This window comes from Sceloporus occidentalis, unplaced genomic scaffold (assembly GCF_023333645.1).
Source record: "Sceloporus occidentalis isolate IW3139 unplaced genomic scaffold, rSceOcc1.0.p SCAF_3, whole genome shotgun sequence".
Classification (NCBI taxonomy): Eukaryota; Metazoa; Chordata; class Lepidosauria; order Squamata; family Phrynosomatidae; genus Sceloporus; species Sceloporus occidentalis.
The window spans coordinates 79,083,872-79,096,482 of NW_028316983.1; the positions used below are offsets into that span (position 1 = coordinate 79,083,872).

Consider the following 12,611-nt stretch of genomic DNA (forward strand, 5'->3'; position numbering starts at 1 on the left):
TTAACACTGTTAACTTCCTCTTTGAAAAAAAGGAACCAGAGCATGGCCAGGCCTATCAATGGGTATTCAGAGTGCAAATGGATTTGTATTTTTCTGACTTATGCTTTAATGGAATATTTCCTATGTGTTGAGCAATTTTTTGAACAGGCACTAATTTAAAACAACATGATGATGCTGATGATATGCCGACAAGTCAATCTGAAAACAAATTACACCAGCATTGTACATTACTGTAATCCTATTTTCTCTGTTTGAAATTCAAAGGTAAATGTTGCACAGGTCATTACTGCAATCTACACTTTGCAGGCTCAACATATATTATCTGTGCTGAAGTACACAATGATAAGTTTCTGGGAGAATCTGTGCATGATCATTATGTCTCCATTTATACTACACAGTGTGAATTGTAGTGGTACAGTATGTCCACTTTTTTTACACACTGAATCATCACAGCCACAGATTTAATCAACACTGCGGCATGGTACTGGGATACAGTCACGTACATAAGGTCTATTAAGACAGAGACTGATGATACATCTTTACATCTACATCCACATCTGTTTTCTTTTCATGTAACTTGCACATTCAGTCATACCAAAATATGTTGAATTAGCCTTAAAGGCATAAATGCTTTTTCATGCTGTCCATTTACACAGCAATAAATCCTGTTCCAAGGTTTCAGTAATTCAGTGCAGTTATTATTGGCTACCCCCACAAAGCTTTACACTGCCACTTCATTATGGTGTGGAGAGGATCCCAAGATTTTGAAGGATATGTCATCAATGTGCAAGTTCTGATGGGCTCTACCAAGCTGGCAAGTATGGCCCTAGTGGCAGAATACATGCCTGCTATTCAGGAAAGCAGTCTAGTTAAGTACAAAGAGGCTCCTTACCAGAAAGTTGGCCATCAGGTGATGAATTGCTTACAACAACTATGAACACAACAGAGCTGGATTCTTGTGATGTGCACAAGTGAGGGACCACACAATGTACAATATATTAACAGTGTTCCAGCCTGGGGTGACACCTGGTATGCGGGTGCTTTGGTGCAGGGCTTCGGGAGCAGGACCAAAAGGGCGCACCCTCACCTTCCTGCCACATGCTGCTTTACTCACGAGTAAAGCAGTGTGGGGCAAGGAGAAGGGGGTGCGCTGGGCATTCTCTCTCCCTGCTGGGTGAGGTGGTGGGTGCTTGGACGGGTGTCACCCCTCTTCTGGGATGTTACCCAGCAGGGACGTAGCCAGGATTTTCGGAAGGGGGGGTCCAGACTAAGTGCCACCATTATATTGGGGCTTGGGTGCAGTGGCGCAGAAGCATACACCTTTCATTTTTCTAATGGAAGGGGGGGTCCGGACCCCAAGGACCCCCCGTTGGCTACGTCCCTGCACCCAGTGAGGTCCACAGACCCTGTCCTACCCCATTATTAATAGTATTTGTTATCATACTAATATCTTTCAGTTAAAAGCAAGTACTTACTTGAAGTGAATATAAGTAAAATGGTCCTCTGCTTCTGAAATCTTGCCAAGGTATTTCAAGCATATACCTTTTAGCAGCTTTATGACACACTCGTCATCGACAAACATATCTGTGGCTGACAAAACAAACAGCAAGCAATTTTGTATAGTGAAAATAAGAGGGGGGGAAAGTGCTAAAAGACATATCCACACTGTTCTCAATTTACTTATTGTTTCAATGTAAGGCTGGATGACCAATGGTGCAATTGGGGAAAATGTAGCTAAAAGTTGACAGCCCAGCCCAGCCCTCCCAGTTTTCTAGTTGCTGTGTGCCTTTAAATTATTTCCAACCTATGGCAGCCCTAAGGCAAACTCTATCATGAAGGTTTCATCACAAGATTGGTTCAGAGGGAGTTTTGCCACTGTCTTCCTTTCAGGCTGAGAGTGTGTGACTTACTCAAGGTCATCCATGGCCAAGTAAGGATTCAAACCCAGGTTTCCAGGGTCCTAGTCCAACCCCTAAACCACTGCACCATGGTGGCTCTATGTTTCTAGTACAGGTTGAGTTTTCCTTATCCAAAATGCTTGGAATCAGAAATGCTACGGATTTTGGAATATTCACAGAAACAATGAGATATATTGCAAGATGAGTGAATGAAAGCATGTGGGAATTGGTGCCTCCGAGGCTCTGGCGTCAGTCACACCAGCTGGGACAAAGATACTCAGAACTGCTTCTATTGACTGGCCTGAAAGTGGCTGGCTTTGGTCCCAAAGAGAGTTCCTCTCTGCCTCACACTGCTGCTAAGCTTGATCTGTTGCAGTGTAAAACCAGTCACCCAATGGGGAAGATTAGAACATGTGCACAAAGGGGGGGGGATGTTTTAAGAATAGCTCCAGCATGCAAACCACCTTAATTTGGCCATGTCTAAATAAGAAACACATATTATATGGTCAAAACTGAGCATAAATAAGAGGTATGAAGCAACTCCAAATGTCTCATTATTTGAATATTGGGGATTAATGTAATTTGGGAGAACATAGTGAACTATTGCAATGTGGCCATAGTACTCTTCAAGACATGCCTCATAGGTCAAATACAATAACAAATATTGGGGAGAAATAAAAATTGATAGAAATAATGATTGTGATAGTATTGAATTTATGACAGTATCTGAGGCTGTTGTCACATTACAGAATTGACAACAGCCTCAGATACTGTTTGACACTGCTTTAACTGTCATTACTCCATCCTATGGATTCCCAGAATTTGTAGTTTGTTGTCGCATCAGAACTCTCTGACTGAGAAGATTAGATATCCCATAAAACGACAAATCCCAGAATTCTATAGCACTGAGCCATGACAGTTAAATCAGTGTCAAATTGCATTAATTCTGCAGTGTATACATGTTGGGACACATAGAAACTAGCTGGGTCTCGCACGCACACATGCAGAGTTAATGCATGCAGGCAGGAAGCCTAGAAGAAGGTCTATGAAAAGAGCCAAGGTTCTGTGAAGGCTCTGAGCTCCACAGGAAATTTCCTCCCACGCGTAGGTTGCAGCCTTGAACTCCCAGCTTCAAGAAATGAATCTCTGGACAGCAAGACTTCACTCAAAGATTACACTGAGTATGAGACAGCCATCTTGAATACTCACTACTATACAGATCATCAAAATGCTTCGCCAACCACTGACCACAACAATGGAGATAGTCACTGTGAGATACAGATTTTTTCTAAGTACCAAAGCACCAAAACAAATTAATCAGGACAAAACAAGTGAAGCAGCATTTTCCAATTTATTCATTACAATCTTGCAAGAAGGGGTGTCTCAGGCAAGAGGCACACCGTCTGAGGTTTTACACAGTATTTATAAGACATGTTCTGTTACAATATTGGCCAGATCTAGACATGTGATCAATTTTAAGACCACCTTTTCATGTAGGTAAAAACCCCACCCATAACATATCTCATCATACGTCTCATGACCATTTAAATTAGTCATTATAGATTCATAGGTGTGTTCCAATATTCATCACGCCCCATTATGCATGCTCAAAAGGGGATATCTCTTGACTTTTAGTAACCCAACCCAAAAAAATAGTGTTCTTGACATTTAATGAGGATGCAGCTCTCTTATCAGTTGGCTCCAAAAACTGCTTTGCCTCCTTCTTTGCAAAGTTGTCCTTGACTTCCAGGTGCAGTCTTATTTATTTATTTATTTATTTATTTATTTAAACAGAACACTTAGCCATTTTGATAATCTTAACAGAGACAAAAAATACTATTTAAAATAACTAAGTCCAGCATATTTTATAAGTGTATCTTATTTATTATCAAAGATATAACCCCCCTTTATTCTTATAAAACAATATATTTAATATTTAATAAATAACAGTGTTATAAAAAGCTTATCTAAAAACTCTTTCTTTTACTAACTTATATGTTTTTATAAAATTCCCTTTCAGTTAAAGGGCCACAGCTGAGCTTTACTCAATCCTATTAGAATAGATATATTGATTATAATAATATACATGTATATATGTAGTTTCATATTATCTATATATGTAATTTAATTATAGCATACGTTTATATAGTCTAACACGATTTCTATTCTATTCATGTGTTTCTAACTCTTATTAAATCTTATGTGTTTGATTCAAATCCATTTCTCTCAGTCACCTTCTCCCTTATATAGGTGGTCTTCTTGGAAGCCATGTGATAGCCATGCTACCAATGAAACCTGGCTGGTTTCATACTCAGTACCTGTTGCATCAGGATATTACCCATGATGCACTGCTGGCTGGCTTCACCTTCTGTGCCTGTTGCATCAGATTTCCCATGATGCACAGCTCACCAAATGCAGACTCATGCACCTGCCACTTGAACTGTAGTAACCTCTGTTCCAGTTCCCTCTAGTGGCCACATCCATGTCATTTTCCAGACCAGGGTGCAACATGGTCTTGACAAGACACAGCCTCAGTCATACACAAATCATAATGATCACTACTTTCATTTCCACTGTTTGTTCCCTCCTTGGGAAAGATTTTGGTGTGGAAGAATTTTGGTACTGAACCGAGCTGACTCTTGGCAATCGAGAGAATGCAAAGGGGAAAAATAATTGCAATAGACAAATGTCAGCATGCAAGAGAAAAACTAAATATTTACATTTCTTTTTTAAAAGATTAGGTGGGATGGAGTAAACTGGTTTGATCCAAGTTGTTCCAAATAAAATCTTAAAAGTGATTGTGAAGGAGGAGAAGAGAGGAGAATTGAGCACGTTAAATCATGCTAGCAAAAAGAGAAAAAATGCTGACAGGTGACTCCAAAAATAGAGTCTGATAAGACATTCTTATTTTCAATGATGACTGCAGCAGAGCACCAGATTTTTAAGTCTGACCTAAATTGGCTCTAGCCAAGTTCTTATGTCTTGCTCGCCTGCAGTTTCATAGTTCTGGGTTCCTCTTCAATTGCTAATGATAGCAATGGCTGCTTCACATGGTATGATATATCATACACTGGAAGCTTTTTATAAGAGGCTTCAGGATGAAACATAACTAGTAATATATGTTAAGGGCCTAAGGAAGTAACTTACAGGTTTGCAAGAAGTCCCCTGCCTTCTGGGAGAGGATGTGGAAAGAGTGTTTTTTGGAGGGAGTAAGGAGCCTTTTCAATTTAATTTTAAAAAAAGTGTGTGCTAGGAAAACTGGGAAGAGGAGAGAGAAACCAGGACATTTTTAAAGTAGCTGAAAAAGAGAGGCAGCAGAGGATTAATCAGGATTGTTCTTGCTTCATTGGGACAGTTGGGAGGTACTAGGGTGCTGAACAGCCAAACCCTCAGCTATGTATGAAGCCAATGAGGCCAGTCAAGTTTACAATCTCATCTAAATAAAATTACTTTAGGTTTTGCACTGCCATCCTGTTCACATGTTTGTCTTTTATGTCCTTCTGCTGCAGAGAAGTAGCTAGGATTTTAGGAAGGGGGGGTCCAGACTAAGTGCCACCATTATAATGGGGCTTGGCTGCGGCGGCACAGCAGCACACAACATTCATTTTTCTAATGGAAGGGGGGGGGGTCCAGACCCCAAGAACCCCCCCCCCTTGGCTACGTCCCTGTCTGCTGTCTGAGCCACTTATATCTTCTGTCTTTCACTCCTCCATAACATGAATACAAACTACAGTATAGCTTCCTAAAAGGAACTAGTCAATCTCTTTTAGCAGAAAGACTATAGAATAAAGATTTATATCAGGAAAAGCATACTATCAAGAGTACACCCAAATCTAAAACTGAACGGTTGCAAATATATTCCTCTTCAAATTATCACAAATAATGTAAAGATGTAGTAAAGTTAGAGGAGAAATAGAACAAAGTAAAAGTAAAATATTATTACAGTCTTTATCAACTACTCTCTAAGCATAATCCCATCACTGATTTAAGAAAGAAAAATAGATTAACAGGTTTAACTTCCTTGGACTCCACAAGATAACCACAATCTCCATTTGGCTGCACCCTCTACAATGATGCACCTTCTGAAATTAGACATGGGGTACCTGGGTGTTTTTCCAGAGCTGCTTCTGCATCTATTAAGGAGTCCAAAATACCTTCAGTTAGTTGAGGACACTTTCCAATCACTGCATAGCCATTCCAGATATACATCATTTCCTAGAAGTGATTAGGAAACAGAGAACAGGCATATGACAGTGAAAAGAACAGGGGCCTTAGGCCAACAAGATTTATTAATTAGTTAGTTAATATATACTTTAAATACTGAAATACATCTGTAAATACTTACATTTGAAATACAGTCACTCACCCCCATTTTAGTAGCTGTGGATGTCTACAGCAAAAAACAAAATAAAATCCACAACCCTCAAGTCTTGCTTTAATTCCTTTAATTATCAGTTTTTAAATTTCTGTAAGATTCAGTTGTTTCCACTCACAGCTGCAATTCACAATTCTTATTTGGTTTCTCTGACCAACAGGCTCCCAGACTCATTGTCTTGACACTCTCTTTCTGTTGCCAGTATGTCTATCTTGGTTTTTCCTAAGAACCATTAAAAAATAATCCAGCTACATTCCTTTCCCACACATTGTTCCCTGAAATAAAAACATTTCTGGTCTCCCTTTAGCCATTAGGACTTCCAAGCTCCACAATAAAACCAGTCCTGCTGTTGCTATTTCTTCATCTCATCTCATCTCATACCATACCCACTAACATTTCACAGAGGAAGACGTGTGATTTATAAGGCATGTGAATGAGCAAAATTAGTGTACAGGCGCCTCTCCATTTTCATGGATTTGAAATCCACGCTCTTCATGTATCCTCAGGGAGCAAATGGAGGGGGACTAAATGAAGAGTGTGCCCACGGCATGCACCCATGTGCGCTCGCGGGCACACACTGACATTCAAGCCAATGGGGCTTGAATATCGGTGAGTTTCCATTTTCACTGAGATGTGTGCGTCCATAACGGATCCTGCACAAAAACGGCCAGCCGACTGTATATGCAAAGGGTGTGACCAGGCAACATGAGGACATTGTCAAGGGTGTGGCCCAGTACACACGTTATTAGTGAGCAAGAATACACAACCGCAGTATTTTAAGCAGAGAAATTTTTTATGTACTAGATTTATGTACTAGAATGAGGAAATAATGAAAAACAGGGTGAAACCACAATAAATCAATACTATGTGTGCCTTTAAGTGGGCACAACATGATTAACAATAAATGTAAAATTATATAACACACTGTTGTAAAATTTTAAAAATCTTTAGCTAAAAATTACTCTGGACTACAGAAATAATGCAGTTTGATACCACTTTAACTGCCATGACTCAGTGCTATGTAATTATAGGATTTGTAGTTTTGTGAGACATTTAGCCTTCTGTCAGAGGGTTTTGGTGCCACAACAAACTATCTCAGGATTCTATAGGATGAAGCCATAATAGTTAAAGTGGTATTACACTGGATTGTTTCTGAAGTATGGCAATAGTCTTAGACTCCAAATCCCACTGAATTAGTATCTACTAATTGAGTAGATATGTGTATGATTGCATTAATGGAAATGGAATACTGCTCTGAGGAGGCAGACTAAGAATAAGCAACCAGTGAATTTCTCCTAATGCTGGACCTTTATATTAGGTAGAACAAAGTTGCAATTTCTTTTCTAGGATACTGTGGATCCCTATGGAGGTCTACACACAAGCACATCCAATCATGCTTAATGAAATTTGCTCTCAGGAACGCATTATAGAAATTGTCTTGTCTTGTTTGTGTGTGCAATCATGAAAGAAACAGGGAAGAGGATATTGAAATAATTTTGTTCATTCAAGGAAAAATATACCCAAAGACATGGGGTAGCCTGGAGATTGCTGGAGTGGTGAGATGGCAGTGTAAGAGACCCAAACTCTAAGGTTGGTTTTTTAAAACAAAAACTAGGGCCTCTACTATCTCCTCCCACTGAGCCTGACCCCACTCGTGCCATCTCTTCAGCATTTTAAAGAGACACAGGCAAATGCCACAGCCCATTTCTGCCAAAATGCAGACATTTTAGGAGCAGTGGCGTCACCTCCCCTTAGGGTGTCATCTGAACCCCTTGTACCCCTTTAGTAACGCCACTGATGTGAAGGTGGGAAAAGGAGTGAGGAAGAGTTTTAAGTTCTGACTCTGGCTTCGTGGTGGGATAGACTTCCATGGGTGGGGAGGGAGGCATCAACTTGCCTGGGTCTTGCTGTAGCAACCTCTACTGTGGTCCCAGGGCCGTTTCTCAGACTGGCTATCACAGATTTTTAAAAATTAAACGTTCCTTTGTTTCAATCTGTGGTTGCTCAAATCCACGGATATCATACTGAGGGTCCACACTGTAGTGCTAAAATGTGAAAAGCTATAGCATCGGCTTGCCTGGCAATAAAATGTATCACAGTTTTTAAAACTCCCAGAAGTCAATGCTATTTTCTGTGCCTAAAAGTAAGCTAGAGTTTAGCCCTGGGAGTATGAAAAACCACAATAACTTTTGAGCATCAGCAGAGTGCATTTCTTCAGAGTTCCTTCATATCTTTATAATAAAGGGCATATCTTCAGTAGCCAGGAGGGTGGCTTCCAAACTGACATGTTGTTGTTGTTGTTGTTGTTATTCTTATTATGTTTTATTTATATAACTCTGTAGATTTATACAGCGCTGTACATACAATCAGTAAAATAGATAAAAATGAACCTGTCTATGGCGTACATTTTACGAAATAATACATAATACATATAAAGTAATACATAATAATACATGAGACTCTAAAGCAGAATAGATCAACTTGCAGTCTTCCAGAGGTTGTTGGACGACAACTGCCCTCATCGCTAGCCAGCATAGCTAATCCTGACAGACTATGGGAGCTGTAGTCCAAGAAATAAATCCCACTTTCTTCATTTTTGCTCTTGTATCCTCTGCCCTTTCCCTCTCATTTCTATCTTTCTCCTGCCACCCCTTTTCTTTCTTTCTTTCTTTCTTTCTTTTTGGTTTTTCACTACTTCCTGAATTTTTATTCAGCCACCATAGTTCCATAGGATTTCCTTCCAATGGGCCTTTCTTTCTTTACTATTCTTAAATTAATGCTGCAGTCTTGCTGCTCAATCCTGCTCCTTTCTTTAAGTGTCTACTTAAGAACTCTTTTTAAAAGCAGTTTATTTTAGAGAATATTGCTACTTGTTTTGTCTGGGGGTTTTTTTGTGGGGGGGTGTAGTGGACTGAGTGTTGGGCTATGACTCTGCAGATCAGGGTTTGAATCCCTGCTCAGCATGGAAACCCATTGGGTGGCTTTAGGGAAGTTACACTCTCTTAGGCGCGTTACAGACTTCCTGATGCCCCTCAACTCTAGTACGGACTGAGTCCTTACAAAATGGCAGCGCCCGTCCACACAGGGGCCGCCATTTTGACGTCTGGATGCATAGCATCCGGACGTCACACGGCGGAAGTGACGCCGTGAGTGCGCAACTAGCACCTCGCAGTGCCACTTCCGGGGCCCAGAAAGAAGCGCCATTTCGGCGTTTCTTTCTGGCTGCGCCTGGGAACCGCGCAGTTTGGCCGCTGCGGTTCCTGGATGCAGCAACCGCCAGCGGTGGCAGACCGCCCATTTTGGGCGGTCTGTAACGCGCCTGTGTCTCAGAGGAAGGCAAAAGCAAACCCTCTCTGAACAAATCTCACCAAGGAAACCTTAGGGTTGTCATAAGTCAGAAATGATCTGAAGGCACACAACAACAACAACAGCCTATTTTATGCATTTTGGAGCATACTTGCCCAGACAAAGGAAATGACCACATTTCAATCACACTCATATACCCAGACAGCCAATGTGGTATAGTGGTTGAATGCTGGACTAAGACTCTGGGAGGCCAGAGTTTGAATCCCTGCTTAGCTATGGAAAGCCACTGGGTAACCTTGGATAAGTCACACTCTCTCAGATTCAGAAGAAGGTTATGGCAAACCTCCTCTGAGAAAATCTTGCCAAGAAAATCCTGTGATAGGTTCATTTTAGGATCACCAAATGAAGCCACACAGCAACGACAATAAACACTCACGCCTTCAGGCAAAACTTCCAAGAATTTTTAGAATAAATATACAAGTAAAAACCAAGGCATTTTATCCTACTTTATATCTCCCTTGCAGATGCTTTTGATTTAGGGATTCTCTTTGCTAAATCCCTCTACAGATTAATTTTCTTTCTTGTTTTGGCAGCTTACAAACCCACACAGGATTGTGGCAGCACAATCCTGTATAACTTGCTGAACTGAGCAGTCATGCATCTGAATGGTGAAAAGCGAAGCAGGAATCTGAAAAGGTAAAATCAGAATGCAAACTATATTTGCATTACTTTAAATTAAAAACTTCCAGCAGTAAGGTGCTTTCTCTCCAAACTGAAATAGGCCCTACTGTAGTTACCTACTGTAATTACCTATTAAGCTACTATAAATACTTTCATGCCAATTTCCAATTCTTTGGACTGGAGCTTGTTACCGAGTGCCATCTGCTGCCCCTATGATGCAGCTTCAGCAGATTTCATAGAGAGAGTGATGTACATCTGTCTCAGCATAAAATGAAAAGTATCAGGGAATGAAGGAATCCTGCAGCACCTAATTAGTGTTTAGCATGAGCTTTCACATAAATCAATCCACTTCATCACAGAAATTTCAGTGGGCTTAATCAACGCATCTGAAGAAAAGGTTTGGTAATAACAAAAGTTTCTGCTGAATAAACCAGTTAGTCTCAATAGTGCTGCTGCATTCCTTCATTGCCACTTTCCATTTTAATCTTAAGTAGAGAAAACAAGCACACATGCTCAATCATACTCAAAATATTTCAAAAAGCATAGGTTGTTTTCCTGAATTTGAACACAAATTCAAAAAGGGTATTTAAAATGGTTTAATGCCTAAAAATACCAATAAAACAACAATCTAGAAGACAGAAGACAGTAAAGTTCAGAAAATATTTTACTGAAGCACAGAGACTTCCCAAGGTGGCATCTTCAAGATATGTTGGACCACAACTCCTATCATCCCCTGCCACCGTATACATTGACTGTTCTAGCTGGGAAGATTTGTAATGTAGTTCAGTACAATTAAGGGCACTGATTGGGGAATAACTCATACTGACTTACTGTGTCAGTAATTATTTGCATTATTTAACTCTGGCAGACAATTTACCCCATTGCCATGTCTTTGCCATTTTCACTGTGGAATCTTACACAATCAAACACAGCAATTTGAAACACATTAAAAAAAACATTTTTAGAGTGGCTATACAGTTGGTTTACACTGGAACTGAGGATTAGGCCCTTTTTTTGCCTGGATTCATTGCCGTGAAAATGGGAGAAATGTGTTTTATTTGGCCAGTGTGCAGAACTCCTTTATGTAGGATAGTTTCATTTTTGTCACAAATAATGATAATAACAGAAGCAAAAAAGCCCCACATATTATGGCTGATTGTCTTGTTATTTGGACAATTAAATCAAATATTATGTCCAGACCAGAATATTGCCAAAGGAGACTTGAAATGGCATTGCACACGTATACTTGAAATATTCAGGAACAATATTTTAAAAGGAAAATTTTAAGAAAGATCTGTCGGATACTTGTGAATATACTTAAATGCTTCTTTCAGTTCCCAAAGCATTAATGTCACACTTTAGGATTGAACAGAACATAATACAAATGTCATTGGTAGTTTTGAATCTGTGGTCTAAGATGCCAGTGACATTGTGCAATGATACAGTGAAATTGTGAGTGAATTAGACACTTACACAAGTGCCTGCAAATCCTACAGCATTTCCTCCCAATGTCTTATGGCCCTTTGCTTTATCCTTCCTACCAGGCATCTGTCTATGCACAAGAAACTCTGAGACTTGTAGCTTTTGATATGATAGACCACATCAAATAGAGGAAAACCAATTTCTCTGCCTCTCAGTTTCACCCAGTCCCGGTTCACTCTATTCTCGGTTCCAGAATAGTCTCTCTATTCTGGAGAAGGGCTTCATGCTGGAAACCCAGCAGTTCAGAATATTACATGAGATTGTTCTAACACTGCTTCTGATTGGCACCAGCAAGTCTCCCAAGCTCTGGATCACATAAACATAGACAGAATCAAATAAGCTTCTATTAATATCCTCAGACATAATCTATAGTTTATCCTCATTTTTCCCATATGATAATGGGAACTGCAGCCTGGAGTGGGCACCAATAAAGTGCACCCATCCTCTGCCCATGTGGGGGCCCTGGGCAAATACACATAGTATGTATACCAACTGCAGTGATGGGAGAATTTCAAGTCTTTCACCAGGTATTCATTTTTACAGATGTTTAATTTTAAACAGTAGTACATAAACCTTTCTACAGAAATTCTGGCATCTCTATGCAATAGATGGGCAAGGAAACCCTGTCTTACCAAAACAGGCACAGGAAGTGGAACAGGATCTGAGGAACTGTATCGCCGGGATTTCCGAATTGCAAACTTTTCTGTAGGCAAGGACTTCCCTGCAATTTTCAGTTTCAAACCAGGTACAGCCCTGAAGGAAGAAGATTGGGCAAATGTAAACAGGTTACCCTATAACACATTGTACTCTCCTTAAAAACTAGGAAAAGAGAAAAGCCAAAGGCAGAATGGAAAAACAACTCATGCTTA

The 12,611-nt window shown here is 40.1% G+C and overlaps 1 protein-coding gene across 1 annotated transcript in view; it reads right to left on the minus strand.

Annotated features, from left to right (window-relative positions):
- Positions 1-12,611, minus strand: part of TTC39A (tetratricopeptide repeat domain 39A) — a 57,623-nt gene that overhangs the window by 4,758 nt on the left and 40,254 nt on the right. The window contains exons 12-14 of the mRNA XM_089515119.1: positions 12,375-12,495; positions 6,002-6,113; positions 1,476-1,590 (exon numbers count right to left, since the gene is read on the minus strand). Of these exons, the coding sequence (XP_089371245.1) occupies positions 1,476-1,590; positions 6,002-6,113; positions 12,375-12,495 (348 nt within the window). The remainder of the gene's footprint in view (positions 1-1,475; positions 1,591-6,001; positions 6,114-12,374; positions 12,496-12,611) is intronic.